This window comes from Bos indicus, chromosome 29 (assembly GCF_029378745.1).
Source record: "Bos indicus isolate NIAB-ARS_2022 breed Sahiwal x Tharparkar chromosome 29, NIAB-ARS_B.indTharparkar_mat_pri_1.0, whole genome shotgun sequence".
Classification (NCBI taxonomy): Eukaryota; Metazoa; Chordata; class Mammalia; order Artiodactyla; family Bovidae; genus Bos; species Bos indicus.
Window position 1 is genome coordinate 38,349,958 of NC_091788.1, and position 21,342 is coordinate 38,371,299.

Sequence of the window (21,342 nt, forward strand, 5' to 3'; positions counted from 1 at the left end):
TTACACTGCACGTGCCAGTCCAATCCTGTCATTTCCTTGATCAAAGACTGAGAAATACCACCTCAGGAAGACGTCACCCAGGATCTAGTTCTCTGTAGATGGACTCGCTCTGTTCTCTTGAAAGGGGGAATGGCCCTCGTCTTTAGAATCCTGAGGGGAGTCAGAGACACACCAGTCAGCATGAACTGTTACCGGTGACTCCCTCCAATATCCAGACCCTGCACACTTCTCATTATTTCCCTCTTTTGGTAAGTATCAAGGGGTTTTCTTACCAGAAGGGGATATGAGAGTTCATCCAAAAGAAAGAGGGTCAAGTCATGAGGTTGCCATGAGGAAGGGTGTGGGGGAGGGGAGGACTGGGAGTTGGGGAAACAGAGGAATGAAAAACAACAAAGTCCTACTGTAGAGCGTAAGGAACTATATTCAATATTCAGTGACAAACCACATGAAAAAGAGTGAAAAAAAGAAAAAATAATTTTTATGTGTATAACTGAGTCACATTGCTGTGCAGCAGAACTTAACGCAGCACTGAAGATTAGCCACACTTCAATATAATTTTTTAGAAAAGAACAAGTGTGTCCATAGTTCTCCTCACTCCCTGTTTCCTCTCTTCTGACTCCTGCTCCTTGATATTTTTTGTGTTAGTTCAAACATTTTATTTCTTTTTTATTTTCTTACTCCTTCTCCCCTCCTTTCATTTATTTATTTTTAAATTTATTTATTTTAATTGGAGGCTAATTATTTTACAATATTGTATTGGTTCTGCCACACATCAACATGAATCCGCCACGGGCATACACGTGTTCCCCATCCTGAACCCCCCTCCCACCTCCCTCCCCATACCATCCCTCTGGGTCATCCCAGTGCACCAGCCTCAAGCATCCTGTATCAAACATGGACTGGCAATTTGTTTCTTATATGATATTATACATGTTCTCTGCAGAGAATGCCGGTTCTCCTCCTGCATCCCCACAATCTGTACTTTATTAAAAAACTTTATTTTGTTTTGGAGTATAGCTGACTAACAATACTCTGAGTTTCAGGTGGACAGTAAAGGGACTCAACCATATGTTTCCGTGCATCCTGGTCCTAAGATACCCCTCCCATCCAGGCTGTCATATAACTGAGGGGAGTTCCCTGTGCTACACAGTAACTCATTGTTGGTTATCCATCTTAAATAGAGCAGTGCCCACAACACGTTCCTGAAGACTTAACTCAGGAACTCTGCAAAGCCTCCTTCGGCCCACACTCACCCTCTTTGGCCATTCCATGCTTGGTTGTTTAATGTACTCTGGTTCCCATCCCCACGGGTCAGTCCGTAGCCCTCATCACCCCTAGTAAGTCCCCAGTGCCCCAGTGCAGACCACCTTGAGATGCCATTTGCATGGAATCCAGTGCAGTTTTGCCTAGAACCAAACAACCCTCCACATGGCTCCATGAGTTTACAGTTTTAGAATTCCTGAAATTCCCTCTCTTCCTCAAAGCCTTCTTTGAGCCCATCAGCCTGCTCTGAACTCTTGCAGGGAGCTGACATGAAGCCTCCACCCTGTGCCAGGCCTGAGCAGTCACTGGGTACCCTTTATTCACCTTAGTATCCAATCTGCCCACAGAGGGGTCGGGTACCCCAACTCACAAAGGAGGCACCTGGACACAGCAGGGGGAAGATGCAGCTGAGAACTAGACTGACCATGTAATTTATCATCCAAACCAGGAAATTTCTGAGAAGGGAAGGGAGACTGTTAACTTACACTGGGACATCAGACCGGGACTGTCCCCAGCCATTCTCCTCGTAACATGGCCTATTTCAGGGACTGCTAAAGCTGACTTTCATGTTCATGCACCTAAAGGTTCAGATTGAATTGTAGCTCTTTGAGGACTGAGGACCTTAGTGTTCCCCTCTCCCTGACTCCCACCATGCCAGCATGGTGTGTCGTCTCCACATTTATTTCAGGAAGATCAGTGTCCCAGAGGGCCCTTTACTCTCAAGTGATTGGTTTTCTGGCAGGCACTAGCCCAGCTACAGGGCTCAGCAGCATATGCAATGGTGTGACATGGCCTCCAGAGGGCGCCCTCCTTCCAGCAGCAGCCCAAGGGTTCCTGCAAGCTCCAGTTTGAGAACCAACCCTCAGTATTGTCCCCTCACCTTGAGGATGTAGCCTCGAGCTGGCACTGGGTAATTGATGCCGTTGATGGTGAAGATAATAGGGGGCAGGGTATTGACCGCAGAATATGAAACAAAGTACTGTTAGAGAGAGAGGATGAGAGGTTGGCCCTGGAGATCCTTGTTTTGTGTGGAGACAGGGAGTGACCCTGGGGCATGACCCTTCACCTCGGCACACTGTGGCGTGGTGCTGATGAGCTTCTGTATGTTATCGACCACTGTTCTTGGGCCAAGGATCAGTGATGTCCCGGTGCCCACAAGGGCTTGCAGCCGCCAGAACAAGCAATAACCTTTCTTTTCATGGAGATGCTGAAAGCAATGGAAGAAAGCAGGTGTCAAGGTCACTCTGAGTCTCCCCAGAGCTGCCCCCTTCCCAACTGTCCCTAAACAGCCCTTCGTCTCTTGCCCTCTTTTCCTTTGCTCTCGACACAGCACCTTTCTTGACATCCTCGAATGCAGTACTTGAATACACCAGGATCTTTTGCACCTTGACACAAGCTGGACTTCCTTCCTAGAAGACTCCACTCCCCTTTGACAAGCAAATTTCTTCTCATCTTCCAGAGTCCACCTTAATTGTATAGTTTTCGGGAAGTCTTTCCCCCAGTGTTTATCAGTCTCCTGTCTTGGTCACTCTCTGTAGACCCTTCCTCATGTCTGCTCTGCTGCTGCTGCTAACTCACTTCAGTCGTGTCCGACTCTGTGCGACCTCATAGAAGGCAGCCCACCAGGCTCTGCGATCCCTGGGATTTTCTGGACAAGAGTACTGGAGTGGGTTGCCATTGCCTTCTCCTCCTCATGTCTAGCATGTACCAAAGTCACAATGCACTATGTGGGCAGGTCACTTCATGTACATCTGCCTTCTTAGATGTGAGGGCAAGTTTTATTCTCCTTGCCTCCCTAAAGAGCCTGGCACACAGTGGATGCCCAATGCTTGTCTGTTCAATGAGTGAATGAAGACTGAGAAAACAATGAGAAACATCCAGAGAGCTGTATCTATTGAGGAACAAATAACGGGTCTCACACAGAGTGAAGGTGGAGATTCTCAGGCGCAGCAGATTTTCATAGTAAAGGGATAGAGGGGCTCCTCTGGGAGAGGGTGTTTCCCAGCACTGCTCCTACAACCAGCTCAGACCCTGAGACCCTGGCCAGGAAATACATGACTAGCCTGCAGAAACTCCAAAGGATAGGTCACCTTTTGTCTGAGGGTATCACACAGAATCCTATCAGTTATGCCTCTTGTCCTCAGGTCACTCCTGGATCCCACCTTCCTGATTCTCTGTTATAGCCCCTGTCCCACTGTGTGCCCAAGAATGTGGGGTGTTTTTTTTATTAGTTGCTTTCACATCTTAAGACTGTAGCCAAACTCCCTCCACTGCTGTGTAGCTGCTCCCAAAGAAGACTAGTTTTCCCCATTTTCGCAGGACTGTCCCTGTTTTTAAACTGACATTTATCTGTACTGAGAACTTCCTATGTCCTAGGTAGCTCTCGACACTTAGTCGTCTTATCATAACTCTGTTCAGGCTGGTGAAATTCTCCCTGATCCTCTGTTCACCACACTGTAGAGTCCTCTAACCATGCTCCCCACCTCAAAGGGTGGTGTGTGCAGCCCTCTCCTAGCTGCACAGACCTCTTTAGACCCTTTTAGGACCCTGGTCTGAGCCTTGCTCAGAATACCTGGGGATTATGAACCCATGGGTTGTTTGTGTATCTATGTGCTTGTGTGTTTGTTTGTATGTGTTTGTATGTGTCTCTGTGTGTGCTTGTGTGTCTCTGACTAGCTATGCATGTTTTTATGTGTCTCTGTCTATGTTTATGTGTCTGCTTGTGTGTTTCCGTGTGTCTCTGTGTTTGTCTGTGTCATTGTGGGTGGTGTATATGTCTGTGTGACTGTGTGTCTGAGAATGCATTTGTGTGTTTCTGCCTGTGTTCATGTACAGTAGTGGGACCATCACTTGGGCTGACCCTTTGAGGGAGAGGCTTACTGGTCCAAGTGTACACTCCACTCGCCCAGGTGGATCAGTGGTACCCAGTTGAGCTCTCCCTTGCAGTAGCTGTGGTCCACCCCACCAAACATCACCACACTGCCCTCCCGCTTGTATCTGTAGAGAGAAGAGAGGTGGGGGATCCTTGGAAAACAGTAGCAATAGCACTGTCTGAGAGCTCTTCTTGTCCACCCATCAAGGCCCTAATAAGGTCCCCATGTACAGATGCAGAAATCGAGTCTAGGAGTGATTGAGATCCAGACTGAGGTCGGTTACTGGCTAATGAGTGGCACAGAGGAGGTTAGAAGCTGAATCACTTGGCTGGGCTCCTTCCACTAAGTCTTCTGAAGACCCCCTGGAACTCCAGCGACCGGAGTGCTCAGACACCCTCAGAGGACAGGTGCTGAAGCTTTTGGCTTTCCCCTTGTCCACTTTGTCATTTTTCAGGAAAATCAAGGCTGGGAGTTCTAAGGGTGTGGGTTCAGGTCACCCAGAGTTGGCTCCACTGGCCTGTGACATCTACTGTCCAAACGGCCCCACACTCAGAAGGGACCCCACCTCTGGTTTCTCTGTCTTGAAATGCCTAATATTTCTTGAACAAGGGGTCCCACACTTTTGTGTCCCACACTTTTGGTTTTCATTGGCTCATACAAATTGGGTAACTGGTCCTGGGCTCCAAGTGAAATAAATGCTAATGAGGAAGGAAAGATATCCACCATCCTTCTCCTTCTTTACTGATAAAATTCATAAGCAAATCCTAATGTCTTTTCCTTCAACTTGTTTCCTGTTGCCTTCCATTAGCCTTCTTCCTCACTCACCCACCCTAGACCAAGTTACTGGTTTTGAGCCCAGGATCGGGGTTGTCTTCCAATAAAATTTTATTTATAAATGCCAGGGGTGAAGCCAGGTAGGGCCCTGGGGTCATATTTATGGTGGGTTAGATTATCTCTCAGGATACCTCTTTATCAAATGTTCTAATTTTCTTGCAACTAAAAGCATATTACAGGTAATTTGGAGAAAGAGATTGTCCATCTCAGACATACTTGCTCAAGTAGAAGGCAAAAACAGGCTCAGAAATGGCACTTTCATTCTTCAGCTTGTCAAAGATGGGGATGGCTCCAGAGAAGGATATGTTGGGATAGTTCAAGCTCAAGACACCATCAAAAGGCATATCAAACCAGGTTTCCATAATGGTTAGACCAAACAGCTGGTCAGTACTTACAAGGTCCCCAATCTGTAGGAGAGGAGTGTTCCCACTTACAGATAAGTGAAGTGGGGCTAGGACTGGGCTGGGGTGCATTGCCATTAGATCCTCAGAGAAGAATTGAGGCTGGGCTCTGTCTTTGGTGGCCCACAGATGGTTAGAGCAAGGTGGAAGGGGAATTTGGGTTCTATTTGAGAGAGGCTGCGAATTTTAAAACATCTGCCTCTCTGAAAAACACCACCGGAGTGAGTCAAAGCCTCATGGCTTTGTACAAGTGGGGCAACCAAGAGTCAGGCCAGGTCCCATTTGGGGCCACCTTATGGACAAAACGATCAAGAGCAAGATAGCCTGCTCTTTGCCATCACTGTGACCTAATGACAGGAATGGACTGCATTCTCTGTAATGTACTGTGGATTCTGCATCTGTACAGGAAGACAGAAGCCAAAAACACAATCTTGCTTGCAGGGTTCTATGAAATTACTGCCTGGGGAATTCCCTTTTGGGAATATGTGTGTATTTCTGTGAGTGTGTATGAGAGAGAAAGAGAGAGAGGGGAACTACTCAAGTACTTTGGGGGAGGCAGGCCATATGTTTATTAGACTCTCAAGGGTTGTCTAGAGTGAGAACTCATTTATCAGACCCCTTGACTTCTCAGGCTTCCAGTTTCCCACTCTGGATACCTGAAGTCCTTGGCTGCTCCCAGGGTCCCCAGATCAGTTTTATCCTGTCCCCAAACGCTTTACAGCAACTTCCGTCCTGAAAAGCCAGCCTAACTCCACCTTTTATCAATGTGTGACCTCAGCAAGGCCCTTGCTGTCTGTACCTCAGTTTCCTCATATGTCTCATGAGCTAATCAGAGTAACTGCTGTGTGGGATTGTTGCAGGATTAAACCAGTTATTACCTGAAAGTGCCTGGAACAGTCTGTGAATATAAAAGTGAGTGCTTTTATCCCCTCTTCTCACTCACAGCAAAATGAATCTTGAACTGCTCATGGGCAGAGGAACTGCAAGTCCACACCTCAGGCCACTCTCTGGGATAGTTAATCTGTTTGCTCATGTGTCACCATGCGCACTGCCTCCCCAGAGACATGATCCTGTGAATAAGATGGCCAATATCTATGGGAGTTAGGCTAGGAAGGGTCCTGCCAGATAGTCCTGCATCTGCTTTGCAAGCAGGGGCCACTCCATAGCCAGTCCTGACTCAGCATTTGTTACACTGTTACCCGGACTGTGTGATGAGCAACAACTCTTCTCATCCTTCCAGAACCGAAGTAGATGTTGAAGGTGTCATTGGTAAACTGGAAGGTGGAAGACTAATGATGTTTGAACTTAACTTGTTTAGCTGCAGAAACAAGAGATGAATGTCATCAGGTGCCAAGGTTGGAAACAGGGTGGCAGGGCCAGTGAAGAATGGTCTGGGTACAGGGTGTCTGTACTCACAACAGGTTAGGCTGCTGCAATAGATGGAGGGCACCAACAAGTCAGATGAGCCTGTGCCAAAGATAACCTGGAATTCCTGAGGGGGTGTTCCAGTGGTGATGTCACCCACGTAGAGCATCTACAGGGAGAAGGAGGGAGTGGGTTAGTGCAGAACTGGCTACCCTCTATTCCCACACTGATGCCTCCCTCTGGGTGTCACATATCTCTGGAGATCACTTTCTAACCACCATGCCGCTCACAAACTTTGGTCACAGAGGTATCTGCATTTGATATATTTTTCCTGTACTACATTGTATGCAGGATATTCACTCTATGACCAGGCATTGAAGTGGTACCTCCTGCATGGGAAGCCCAAAGGCATAATCACTGCACGTCCAGGACCGCTGGGCACCCCGGGTAGTCCTGGTGCCTTCATTTGATAAGCTCTGTAGTCTCTTCAAACCCAGCCTTAGCACCCGCTTCTCCAGGAGGTCCTTCTGGATCAACCCCAGCCACTCCTTCTAAACTCGGACCACATCCAATCAACACCGCTTAGGTGACCCTTTCATTTGACAAATATTTATTCTTTGCCTATCTCTCAGGCTGGCATGGACATTCTTGAAGACAGTAACCACAGTGATTCTTATGGCCATATATGGAAAACAGGTTCAGTAACTTTTTACTGTTTTCGTTCTTGCATCTGTGGAAACTGAATTCCTCTACCTGGGGTTTCACAATTGCTTTGCAGTTGATTCTACCTTTTGATCAGTGACGGTTCACTTTTATCTGTAACTGAGTGGCTCACTAAGTTCAGAAGGAACAATCTCCCTTAAACTAATGACACATCTTTGACATAGAAATGGATGTTTACCTGCCACCTGATAATTGCCGGGCCCAGTCACAAAGACCAACAGTTGAGGATGAGAGTGCCTTATCCTCTGGTTGGGCTCCCGGTTTTCCAGGGTTTCTGCCTCCTGCAGGAACCCCAACTCCAACATTCCTACCTGCCACCTCCAGATGAGCCCCAGTACTAGGCTAGAGCACCAGGGGGCGCTGTGGAGCACCATCTTCCCAAAATACACCCCTGATGTTTCTCAGGGGGTAAATAGTTAGATTTGAGCCACGAGAAGAAATCTGGTACAGACTGTAAGCATGTTCCTTCAGGAAACTGTTCAGCATGTTTTTTCCACTGAGGGTTTTTCTCATGGTCTTCACTTTTGTTAGAGGTATTCTTTCACCGAGCATTTGACAAAGAAAACAAAGAAGATGCTACAATTATCTGTCAGTGTTAAGGTATAACTGTCATTTTAATGGCTCTGTGTATTTTCTGATCATTTTTATGAGACACATTATTATCAGAATTTTATGCATATACCATGGCAAAGACATAGATTTGAATACAGGTTCTGTTCTGCATTCTTGGGTAAGCCATATGACCAAGTGGTGTCTCAGTCTCCCCATCAGTAAATGATGGAATGTAATAATACAAACCCTCCAAATAGCATATATTGGGGATAAGTGATGTGATGGATATAAGGTACCCGATAAATAGGAAGTCTCAACAATAACAGCCATTAGTATTGCTGTCGCCAATCCACTCTAACCTTCTCATAGAACCTCAAGGAAGGAGTTAGAAGGGGGACTCTTATCCTCTTTTACAAGGGAGCAATTTGAAATGCAAGAGATTTCTGAGTTGGATGTGGTCACACTGCTTGTCAGATATAAAACACTGTTTATAAAACAGTGTGTATTTCTCCATGTTGAAAGAGAAGAGAGAGTTGAAAGAAGAATCCAAAATATAGGGAACAAATAAGGGAAACTCAGAGGCTGAAAAAGGAATGAAGAGTCAAATGAAAAATAAAAGAAAATAACACAGAGAGACATACACTTCCAGTGACTTCCAAAGAGATGGAGAGATAAATGACAGTGATACAGAGATGCAGACATAGGCATATACACACTGAAGTAGACAGGGAAAAAAGAGGACATGTTGAATAAAATGTAGAAAAGTGCTATTCCACAGGACCACATTGACATCTGCGTAGACTGTACACTGAACAGTTGCAAGGAGTTGCATTTTGAATAGGTCATGACATGACTGGACCCCAAGATTTGTGCAACCGAAATCTACAGCAAGACCTTGGGATCCACAGTTCCTATAGCAAGTTACTTATCAATAAGTAAGTGTTGAACTTTAAGACTCTTATGGAAATATTCCATTCCCTTCTAAACCTGATGGGTGGAAAAATAATCAGATGAAAACAAAAATCCGAGAAAGGAATATGATGTGACTTACAGTCCCCGTACTTACTTGACTATGCACTCTGAGAAGGTCACCAGCCCGAGGAGCACAAGCCACTTCATGCTTCTTTCCTGCATCCAAGTACTCAGGGAAGTTTGGGTTCTTAGCATGTAGTGGTGACCCTAGTTATATATGCTCTGACCTACCCTAGTTTTCCCGTTTAGGCCACTAAAAGATCTGAAAAAAATCACAAAGTTCTCGATAAAATCTTTACCTTCATCAGTGTCCTTGGCGAGTGGACTTTGAAGCTTCTCAGAATACAGAGAATTGAACTGTAATCTCTTCCTTGAAGCTTGGCTGGAAAATCAAATTGATCTGCGTGGACATCTAGGAAGATGGAGAACCTTGCCTACTTGGAGATAAAAACTGCTAAGACCATCATGAAAATGGATACTAGGGGCCATGCTCGACATTCGTGGTTTCATGTCATTTTCCTAGCCACTTCATGTGATGTCCATTGCTGTCTGTGTTGGAGAGGAGATTGCTAGGAGGATAAGTTGTCAAATGGCAAAGTGAAGACTTCAGGGGCAGCCCAGAGACAACAACTGGCTTTAGGTAGTAGGTCTAATGGCAGACATCAGGGGCACCTATGATGCCAGTCTGCATCAAAGATTTAGGGCAGAGCAGTATGCCAGTTACATGGTTTTAGTATTTGAAGAAATGTCATATGCATCCACAAGATATTTTATAGCATCCAAAAAACCTACAAGGAAGACCTGTGTGCTAGGTTCTGGGTTAAAGGCTTCAAAGTCAAAGTTGATCAAGACAAAAGTAGTCTTTATCTTAAGAGGGCCAGCAGTTTAGTTCTCACAAACTAATGTCCCCAGGAGGCAGGAGATATGATTCTAGGACTAGGTGGCTATGTTGAACCCTGGGCAGCACAGGCCTTACCACTGGGAGCAGCCTTTCCTCCACTTCGCCCATTCTGTAAAGCAGGCCAGTTGGCCATGTTTTCAAGAGAATCAGAAGTTTGGATATTTATGTACAATGCACTGCTTTTAATGTTAGAAACTAATTGTTTTTTTCCCAGAAAAACCAGTGGGAATAAAATCTCCACAGCAATGTGCTGGAATCATCCTTCAGTGTTTGCAGGTTTTTGTTTCTGGCCTAGAGTTGGGAATGCAGTGGGGACAGACAGGAATTTAATTCATATTAGTTGATTTGAAAAGAGACTGAATGCATACCAAATATGCTGACTGATTGGAAAAGACCCTGATATAGGGAAGATTGAAGGCAGGAGGAGAAGCGGAAGACAGAGGATGAGATGGTTGGATGGCATCACCAAGTCGATGGATATGAGCATGAGCAAGCTTTGGGAGTTGGTAATGGATAGGGAAGCCTGGCATGCTGCAGCCTATGGCATTGCAAAGAGATGGATACAACTGAAGGACTGAACTGAATTGGACAAATTGAGAACAAAGACTAATAAATCTAATTGTATCAGGTTGTTGACTAGCTACCTATAACAACACATTACTTAAGAGGCTTTAAAATTCAGACTTATGACTCTACATTCAGAGTGGAATATCTTCTAAGGAAAAACAAAAATACTGCCCATCAAAAACAAACCAAAGAAAACCAAAAGAAAAAAAGGAAAAAAAATTGAAAGTATATTCAACAACTTCAGTTCAGTTCAGTTGCTCAGTCGTGTCCAACTCTTTATGAGCCCATGAATGGCAGCATGCATGGCCTCCCTGTCCATCACCAACCCCTGGAGTCCACACATACTCATGTCCATTGAGTCGGTGATGCTATTGAACCATCTCATCCTCTCTCATCCCCTTCTCCTCCTGCCCTCAATCTTTCCCAACGTTAAGATCTTTTCATTTTTTATTTTTATTTATTTTAATTGGAGGCTAATTATTTTACAATATTGTATTGGTTTTGCCATACATCAACATGAATCCACCATGGGTGTACCTGTGTTCCCCCTCCTGAACCCCCCTTCCACCTCCCTTCCTGTACCATCCCTCTGGGTCATCCCAGTGCACCAGTCCCAAGCATCCTGTATCATGCATCCACCCTCAACTGGCGATTCGTTTCATATATGATATTATACATGTTTCAGTGCCATTCTCCCAAGTCATCCCACCCTCACCCATGGTAATGGTTATAATTACCATCTTTCTAAATTTCGTATATATGCATTAGTATACTGTATTGGTGTTTTTCTTTCTGGCTTACTTCACTCTGTATAATAAGCTCCAGTTTAATCCACCTCATTAGGACTGAGTCAAATGTAGTCTTTTTAGTGGCTGAGTAATACCTCATTGTGTATATATACTACAGAGTTCTTATCCATTCATCTGTTGATGGACATCTAGGTTGCTTCCATGTCCTGGCCATTATAAACAGTGCTGCGATGAACACTGGGGTACGCGTGTCTCTTCCAGTTCTGGTTTCCTCAGTGTGTATGCCCAGCAGTGGGATTGCTGGATCATAAGGCAGTTCTATTTCCAGTTTTTTAAGGAATCTACACACTATTCCATAATGGCTGTATTAGTTTGCATTCCCACCAACAGTGTAAGAGGGTTCCCTTTTCTCCACACTCTCTCCAGCATTTATTGCTAATAGACTTTTGGATAGCAGCCATTTTGACTGGTGTGAAATGGTACCTCATTGTGGTTTTGATTTGCATTTCTCTGATAATGAATAATGTTGAGCATCTTTTCATGTGTTTGTTAGCCATCTGTATGTCTTCTTTGGAGAAATGTCTATTTAGTACTTAGGCCCATGTTTTGATTGGGCCGTTTCTTTTTCTGGAGTTGAGCTGCAGGAGTTGCTTGTATATTTTTGAGAATAGTTCTGTGTCAGTTTCTTCATTTGCTATTATTTTCTCCCATTCTGAAGGCTGTCTTTTCACCTTGCTTATAGTTTCCTTTGTTGTGTAGAAACTTTGATTTTGATTAGGTCCCGTTTTTATTTTTCCTTTTATTTCCAATATTCTTGGAGGTGGGTCATAGAGGATCCTGCTGTGATTTATGTTGGAGAGTGTTTTGCCTATGTTCTCCTCTAGGAGTTTTATTGTTTCTGGTCTTACGTTTAGATCTTTAGTCCATTTTGAGTTTATTTTTGTGTATGGTGTTAGAAAGTGTTCTAGTTTCATTCTTTTACAAGTGGTTGACCAGTTTCCCCAGCATCACTTGTTAAAGAGATTGTCTTTTCTCCATTGTATATTCTTGCTTCCTTTGTCAAAGATAAGGTGTCCATAGATGGGCGGATATATATCTAGGCTTTCTATTTTGTTCCATTGATCTATATTTCTGTCTTTGTGCCAGTACCACACTGTCTTGATGACTGTGGCTTTGTAGTAGAGCCTGAAGTCAGGCAGGTTGATTCCTCCAGTTCCATTCTTCTTTCTCAAGATTGCTTTGGCTATTTGAGGTTTTTTGTATTTCCATACAAACTGTGAAATTATTTGTTCTAGCTCTGTGAAAAATACTGTTGGTAGCTTGATAGGGATTGCATTGAATCTATAGATTGCTTTGGGTAGTATAATCATTTTCACTCTATTGATTCTTCTGATCCACGAACACGGTATATATCTCCATCTATTAGTGTCCTCTTTGATTTCTTTCACCAGTGTTTTATTGTTTTCTATATATAGGTATTTTGTTTCTTTAAGTAGATATAGCCCTAAATATTTTATTCTTTTCGTTGCAATGGTGAATGGAATTTTTTCCTTAATTTCTCTTTCTATTTTCTCATTATTAATGTATAGGAATGCAAGGGATTTCTTTGTGTTGATTTTATATCCTGCAACTTTACTATATTTATTGATTAGTTCCAGTAATTTTCTGGTGGAGTCTTTAGGGTTTTATATATAGAGGATCATGTCATCTGCAAACAGTGAGAGTTTTACTTCTTCTTTTTGAATTTGGATTCCTTTTATTTCTTTTTCTGCTCTGAATTCCATAGCCAAACCTTCCAAAACTATGTTGAATAGTAGTGGTGAAAGTGGGCACCCTTGTCTTGTTCCTGACTTTAGGGGAAATGTTTTCAATTTTTCATCATTGAGGATAATGTTTGCTGTAGGTTTGTCATATATATTTTTTCTTATGTTGAGGTATATTCCTTCTATTCCTCCATTCTGGATAGTTTTTATCATAAGTGGATGTTGAATTCTGTCACTGGCTTTCTCTGCATCTATTGAGATAATCATATGGCTTTTATTTTTCAATTTGTTAATGTGGTGTATTACATTGATTGATTTGTGGATATTGAAGCATCCTTGCATCCCTGGGATAAAGCCCACTTGGTCATGTGTATGATCTTTTTAATGTGTTGTTGGATTTTGATTGCTAGAATTTTGTTAAGGATTTTTGCATCTATGTTCATCAGTGTTATTGGCCTGTAGTTTTCTTTTTTTCTGTGGCATCTTTGTTAGGTTTTGGTTTTGGGTGGTGGTAGCCTCATAGAATGAGTTTGGAAGTTTACCTTCCCCTGCAATTTTCTGCAAGAGTTTAAGTAGGTGTTAGCTCTTCACTAAATTGTTGGTAGAATTCAGCTGTGAAGCTGTCTGGGTTTTGTTTGCTGGTAGATTTCTGATTACACTTTCAATTTCCATGCTTGTGATGGGCCTGTTAAGATTTTCTATTTCTTCCTGGTTCAGTTTTGGAAAGTTGTACTTTTCTAAGAATTTGTCCATATCTTCCAAATTGTCCATTTTATTGGCATAAAGTTGCTCATAGTAGTCTCTTATGATCCTTTGTATTTCTGTGTTGTCTGTTGTGATCTCTCCATTTTTATTTCTAATTTTATTGATTTGATTTTTCTCCTTTTGTTTCTTGATGAGTCTGGCTAATGGTTTGTCAATTTTATTTATCCTCTCAAAGAACCAGTTTTTGACTTTGTTGGTTTTTACTATGGTCTCTTTTGTTTCTTTTGCATTTATTTCTGCCCGCATTTTGAAGATTTCTTTCCTTCTACTAACCCTGGGGTTCTTCATTTCTTCCTTTTCTAGTTGCTTTAGGTGTAGAGTTAGGTTATTTATTTGACTTTGTTCTTATTTCTTGAGGCATGCCTGTTTTGCTATGAACCTTCCCCTTAGCACTGCTTTTACAGTGTCCCACAGGTTTTGGATTGTTGTGTTTTCATTTTCATTTGTTTCTATGCATATTTTGATTTCTTTTTTTATTTCTTCTGTGATTTGTTGGTTATTCAGCAGCGTGCTGTTCAGCCTTCATATGTTGGACCTTTTAATAGTTTTCCTCCTGTAATTGAGATCTAATCTTACTGTCTTGTGGTCAGAAAAGATGTTTGGAATGATTTCAATTTTTTTTTTTTTTTGAATTTACCAAGGCTAGATTTATGGCCCAGGATGTGATCTATCCTGGAGAAGGTTCCGTGTGCACTTGAGAAAAAGGTGAAATTCATTGTTTTGGAGTGAAATGTCCTATAGATATCAATTAGGTCTAACTGGTCTATTGTATCATTTATAGTCTGTATTTCCTTGTTAATTTTCTGTTTAGTTGATCTATCCATAGGTATGAGTGAGGTATTAACATTTCCCACACAATAATATTGTGTTATTGTTAATTTCCCCTTTCATACTTGTTAGCATTTGTCTTACATTTTGTGGTGCTCCTATGTTGGGTGCCTGTGTTTTTATAATTGTTATATCTTCTTCTTGGATTTATATTTTTATCATTATGTAGTGTCCTTCTTTGTCTCTTTTCACAGCCTTTGTTTTAAAGTCTATTTTCTAGTAATTTTCTGGTGGAGTCTTTAGGGTTTTCTATGTAGAGGATCATGTCGTCTGCAAATAGTGAGAGTTTTACTTCTTCTTTTCCAATTTGGATTCCTTTTATTTCTTTTTCTGCTCTGATTGTTGTGGCCAAAACTTCCAAAAAAAAAAAAAAAACCTGGAAATAGAACTGCCTTATGATCCAGCAATCCCACTGCTGGGCATACATACTGAGGGACCAGAAGGGAAAGAGACACGTGTACCCCAATGTTCATCGCAGCACTGTTTATAATAGCCAGGACATGGAAGCAACCTAGATGTCCATCAGCAGATGAATGGATAAGAAAGCTGTGGTACATATACACAATGGAGTATTACTCAGCCATTAAAAAGAATTCATTTGAATCAGTTCTAATGAGGTGGATGAAACTGGAGCCTATTATACAGAGTGAAGTAAGCCAAAAGGAAAAACATAAATACAGTATACTAATGCATATATATGGAATTTAGAAAGATGATAACAATAACCCTGTGTACGAGACAGCAAAAGAGACACTGATGTATGGAACAGTCTTATGGACTCTGTGGGAGAGGGAGAGGGTGGGAAGACTTGGGAGAATGGCATTGAAACATGTAAAATATCATGTATGAAACGAGATGCCAGTCCAGGTTCAATGCACGATACTGGATGCTTGGGGCTAGTGCACTGGGACGACCCAGAGGCATGGTATGGGGAGGGAGGAGGGAGGAGGGTTCAGGATGGGGAGCACATGTATACCTGTGATGGATTCATTTTGATATTTGGCAAAACTAATACAATTATGTAAAGTTTAAAAATAAAATAAAATTAAAAAAAATAATAAAGTCTATTTTATCTGATATGAGTATTGCTACTCCTGCTTTCTTTTGGTTTCCATTTGCATGGAATATCTTTTTCCAGCCCTTCACTTTCAGTCTGTATGTGTCCCTTGTTTTGAGGTGGGTCTCTTGTAGACAACATATATAGGGGTCTTGTTTTTGTATCCATTCAGCCAGTCTTTGTCTTTTGGTTGGGGCATTCAACCTATTTATGTTTAAGGTAATTATTGATAAGTATGATCCCATTGCCATTCACTTTATTGTTTTGGGTTCGAGTTTATACACCCTTTCTGTGTTTCTGGTCTAGAGAAGATCCTTTAGCATTTGTTGGAAAGCTGGTTTGGTGGTGCTGAATTCTCTCAGCTTTTGCTTGTCTGTAAAGCTTTTGATTTCTCCTTCATATTTGAATGAGATCCTTGCTGGGTACCATAATCTGGGCTGTAGGTTATTTTCTTTCATCACTTTAAGTCTGTCCTGCCATTCCCTCCTGGCCTGAAGAGTTTCTATTGAAAGATTAGCTGTTATCCTTATGGGAATCCCCTTGTGTGTTACTTGTTGTTTTTCCCTTGCTGTTTTTAATATTTGTTCTTTGTGTTTTATCTTTGTTAATTTGATTAATATGTGTCTTGGGGTATTTCGCCTTGGGTTTATCCTGTATGGGACTCTCTGGGTTTCTTGGACTTGAGTAATTATTTCCTTCCCCATTTTAGGGAAGTTTTCAACTATTATCTCCTCAAGTATTTTCTCATGGTCTTTCTTTTTGTCTTCTTCTTCTGGGACTCCTATGATTTGAATGTTGGAGCATTTAACATTGTCCCAGAGGTCTCTGAGATTGTCCTCATTTCTTTTAATTAGTTTTTCTTTTTATCCTTTCTGATTCATTTATTTCTACCATTCTATCTTCTACTTCAGTAATCCTATCTTCGGCCTCCATTATTCTACTATTTGTTCCTTCCAGCATGTTTTTGATTTCATTTATTTCATTATTCATTGTATATTGACTCTTTTTTATTTCTTCTAGGTCCTTGTTAAACCGTTCTTGCATCTTCTAAATCCTTGTCTCCAGGCTCTTTATCCGTGATTCCATTTTGATTTCAAGATTTTGGATCATTTTCACTCTCATTATTCAGAATTCTTTATCAGGTAGATTCCCTGTCTCTTCCTCTTTTGTTTAGTTTGTTGGACATTTATCCTATTCCTTTACATGCTGGGTATTCCTCTGTCTCTTTGTCTTGTTTACATTGCTGTCTTTGGTGTGGCCTTTCTGTGTTCTGGCAGTTTGTGGAGTTCTCTTTTTTTGTGGAGTTTCTTCACTTGGGTGGGGTTGTATGTGTGGCTTGTCAAGGTTTCCTGGTTAGGGAAGCCTGTTTTGGTGTTCTGGTGTGTGGATCTGGACTTCTTCTCTGTGGAGTGCAATGAGATGTCCAGTAATGAGTTATGAGATGTCAGTGGGTTTGGAGTGACTTTGGGCAGCCTGTATATTGAATCTAAGGGCTGTGCCCCTGTGTTGCTGGAGAATTTGCATGGTATGTCTTGCTCTGAAGATTGTTGGACCTTGGGTGGTGCCTGGTTTCAGTGTATGTATCAAGGCATTTGGTGAGCTCCTGTCAATTAATATTCCCTGTAGTCAGGAGTTCTCTGGTGTTCTCAGGATTCGGACTTAAGACTCCTGCTTCTGGTTTTCAGTCTTATTTTTACAGTAGCCTCAAGACTTCTCCCTCTGTACAGCCTAACCTAGATGTTAGGTTAAAGATGGAAATGTTAAAGGTTAAAGATGAAAAAGTTAAAGATGAAAAGTTTCTCTACAGTGAGGGACATCCAGAGAGGTTCACAGAATTACATGGAGAAGAGAAGAGGGAGGAGGGAATTAGAGGTGACTCGAATGAGATGAGATGGAATCAAAAGAGGAGAGAGCAAGCTAGCCAGTAATCACTTCCTTATATGTGCTTCACAGTCTGGACGCTCAGAGATGTTCACGGAGTTATACAAAGAGAAGAGGGAGGAAGGAGACAGAGGTGGGCAGGAGAATAAAAGGGGGGAATCAAAAGGAGAGAGACAAATCCAGCCAGTAATCAGTTCCCTAAGTGTTCTCCACCGTCTGGAACACACAAAGAGATTCACAGAGTTGGGTAGAGAAGAGAAGCAGGAGGGAGGAGATAGAGGCGACCTGGTGGATAAAAAGGAGAGTCCAAAGGGGAAGAGAGCAGTCAAGCCAGTAATCTTGCTCCCAAGTAAAAATGGGCACTGAAAATTGGGTTCTTAAAGGTACCAAATTGATAACAAATACCAAAAAGCAAAGATTAAAAATCTAGAGTAGAGGTTGGATTTTAAAAAATACAACATTAAAGAAAAGAAAATAAAGTCACAAAAATTACTATATATATATATATATATATATAAAGTTTGCTTTAAAAGATAGGATCAGGATGGGGAACACATGTATACCTGTGGCAGATTCATTGTGATATTTGGCAAAACTAATACAATTATGTAATTATGTAAAGTTTAAAAATAAAATAAAATTAAAAAAAATAAAAGATAGGATCTCTCTCTCTCTATCTCTCTTTTTTTTGGCAAAGTAATCAGATCAGATCAGATCAGATCAGTCGCTCAGTCGTGTCCGACTCTTTGCGACCCCATGAATCGCAGCACGCCAGGCCTCCCTGTCCATCACCAACTCCCGGAGTTCACTCAGACTCACGTCCATCGAGTCAGTGATGCCATCCAGCCATCTCATTCTCTGTTGTCCCCTTCTCCTCCTGCCCCCAATCCCTCTCACAATCAGAGTCTTTTCTAATGAGTCAACTCTTCGCATGAGGTGGCCAAAGTACTGGAGTTTCAGCTTTAGCATCATTCCTTCCAAAGAAATCCCAGGGCTGATCTCCTTAGGTGTTACAAGAGGGCATCAGAGGGCAGGCACACTGAAACCATACTCACAGAAAACTAGTCAATCTAATCACACTAGGACCACAGCCTTATCTAACTCAATGAAACTAAGCCATGCCCGTGGGGCAACCCAAGATGGGCGGATCATGGTGGAGAGATCTGACAGAATGTGGTCCACTGGAGAAGGGAATGGCAAACCACTTCAGTATTTTTGCCTTGAGAACCCCATGAACAGTATGAAAAGGCAACATGATAGGATACTGAAAGAGAAACTCCCCAGGTCAGTAGGTGCCCAATATGCTACTGGAGATTAGTGGAGAAATAACTCCAGAAAGAATTAAGCGATGGAGCCAAAGCAAAAAAAAAAAACACCCAGCTGTGGATGTGACTGGTGATAGAAGCAAGGTCCAATGCTGTAAAGGGTAAAGTAATAGTAGGTTATAAAAATGAAAATTAAAGAAGCAATAGAGGACTTAAATATTAAAAAAATTAAAAAATAAAGAATGATAGTAAAAATAGTAAAAATGTATCTAGGACTTTCTCTGGTATTCTTGTGGGCAGTTTGTGGTCAGTTCATTTTTGGATAGTTCCTTGGTCCGGCTTATATTTCTCAAGATCTATAGGCCCATTCCTATGTAGTTGGTAGTAACTACAGGGTTTAAATCCATTGCACCTATTACTTCCAAGGAAGTTTTCTCTGTTTTAGCTTCTTCTGTTTGCTGGTCTCTTCAGTGTCTAATTTCCACCCTGATTCAAGTGGGCGGTGGTGGACACGTTTTTAGGCTCACTTGTTCAGTCGCACTGTGGGGAGGGAGGGATGCTGCTAACAAATAACACTGGCATGTGCTCACAGTATCCTAGCCACACTGGGCCTGCCCCCACTCACGGCATATGTGCCTTCCCTGCCCACACTGTTCATGCTCTATGTTGCTCCTAGGGGAACCATCCGAGGCTGGCCCTGGGCTGCATGCACCTCCCAGGTCTAAGCTGCTCAGGTTCAGGCACTGCAGTTGTCCTCAGAGGCACAGACTCCGTTGAGCCTGTATTTTGTGCCCTTCCCAGGTCCTAGCAGCTCAGGTGATGAGGTGTTTGGGGAGTGGGGTGGCTGCGACTTATCACCTCCCCCCATCCCTGCTGCTCAGTTTTCTGGATGTACAACCGGCACACCTTTCTCAGGCTGATGTTGACCATCCAGAATCCCAAGAAGTTTTAGCAAAGAAGCCTGCTTGCAGTTTGGTAGATAATGCCTCTCTGGGGCCGTGATTGCCCTCTTCTGGCTTTGGCTGCCTGTCGCCAGAGGGGAATAGTCTGCAGCCTGCTAGCTCTGTTCAATCCTTTGTTCTGTGAGGCGGGCCTGCTTGAGTCTTAGATTAGGGCTTTTCGCGTGGTAGCTATCCCACAGTCGGGTTTGCTAGCCCAAGTTAGTTCCATCAGATTGCCCTCGGGGTATTCAGGCCCTGTCCTTACTCTAAGCAATGCAGCCCGTGCCTCCCTGCCCAGCCCCCATTTGCTAGTGGCTGGTGCAGGCGTCTGTGCCGCTTCTCCACTGGGGGAGTTAACGGTGGGCACATAGTGGGTTTTAATTATTTATTTGTTTTTCCTCCCAGTTATGTGGCCCTCTGTGGTTCCAAGGCTTGCCACAGGCTCAGCAGTAAGAGTGCTTCCTGGTGTTTGGAATCTTCTCTCTTTTTAAGAATCCCTTCCCGGGAAGGAGCTCCATCTCTACCTCTTTTGTCTCTCTTTTTGTCTTTTATATTTTTTCCTACCTCCTTTTGAAGACAATAAGCTGCTTTTCTGGGTGCCTGATGTCCTCTGCTGGCATTCAGAAGTTGTTTTGTGGAACTTACTCTGCATTTAAATGTTCTTTTGATGAATTTGTGAGGAAAAAAGTAGTCTCCGCATCCTATTCCTCCACAATTTTAGGACCGCCTCCTCAGGGTCTTTTCAAATGAGTCAGCTCTTCACATCAGGTGGCCAAAGTATTGGAGTTTCAACTTCAGCATCAATCCTTCCAGTGAACATTCAGGACTGATTTCCTTTAGGATGGACTGGTTGGATCTCCTTGCAGTCCAAGGGATGCTCAAGAATCTTCTCCAACACCACAGTTCAAAAGCATCAATTCTTCGGGGCTCAGCTTTCCTTATAGTCCAAATCTCACATCAATACATGACCACTGGAAAAACCATAGCCTTGACTAGATGGACCTTTGTTGACATAGTAATGTCTCTGCTTTTCAATATGCTGTCTAGATTGGTCTCAACTTTCCTTCCAAGGTGTAAGCATCTTTTAATTTCATGGCTGCAATGACCATCTGCAGTGATTTTGGAGCCCAGAAAAATGAAGTCAACCACTGTCTCCACTGTTTCCCCATCTATTGGCCATGAAGTGATGGGATCGGATGCCATGATCTTAGTTTTCTAAGTGTTGAGCTTTAAGCCAACCTTTAAATCTCCTCTTTCACATTTATCAAGAGGTTCTTTATTCTTCTTCACTTTCTGCAATAGGGTGGTGTCATCTGCATTTCTGAGGCTATTGATATTTCTCTCAGCAATCTTGATTCCAGCCTGTGCTTCCTCCAGCCCAGGCTTTTCATGATGTACTCTGCATATAAGTTAAATAAGCAGGGTGACAATATACAGCCTTGATGTACTCCTTTCCTATTTGGAACCAGTCTGTTGTTCCATGTCCAGTTCTAACTTGCTTCCTGATCTGCATACAGGTTTTTCAAGAGGCAGATCAGGTGGTCTGGTATTCCCATCTCTAAGAATTTTCCACATTTGCTGTGATCCACACAGTCAAAGGCTTTGGCATAGTCAGTAAAGCAGAAGTAGGTGTTTTTCTGGA

At 42.7% G+C, this 21,342-nt stretch overlaps 1 protein-coding gene across 1 annotated transcript; it reads right to left on the bottom strand.

The window, feature by feature from the left end:
• On the bottom strand, positions 1-9,130 carry LOC109554090 (pregnancy-associated glycoprotein 1-like). The gene is given in 10 exon segments (XM_070783082.1): positions 1-150; positions 2,144-2,242; positions 2,330-2,424; positions 2,427-2,470; positions 4,144-4,260; positions 5,187-5,377; positions 6,571-6,689; positions 6,788-6,905; positions 7,847-7,997; positions 9,078-9,130. Coding segments are annotated over 10 exon segments (1,137 nt in total).
• Between the last annotated feature and the right edge of the window lie 12,212 nt (positions 9,131-21,342).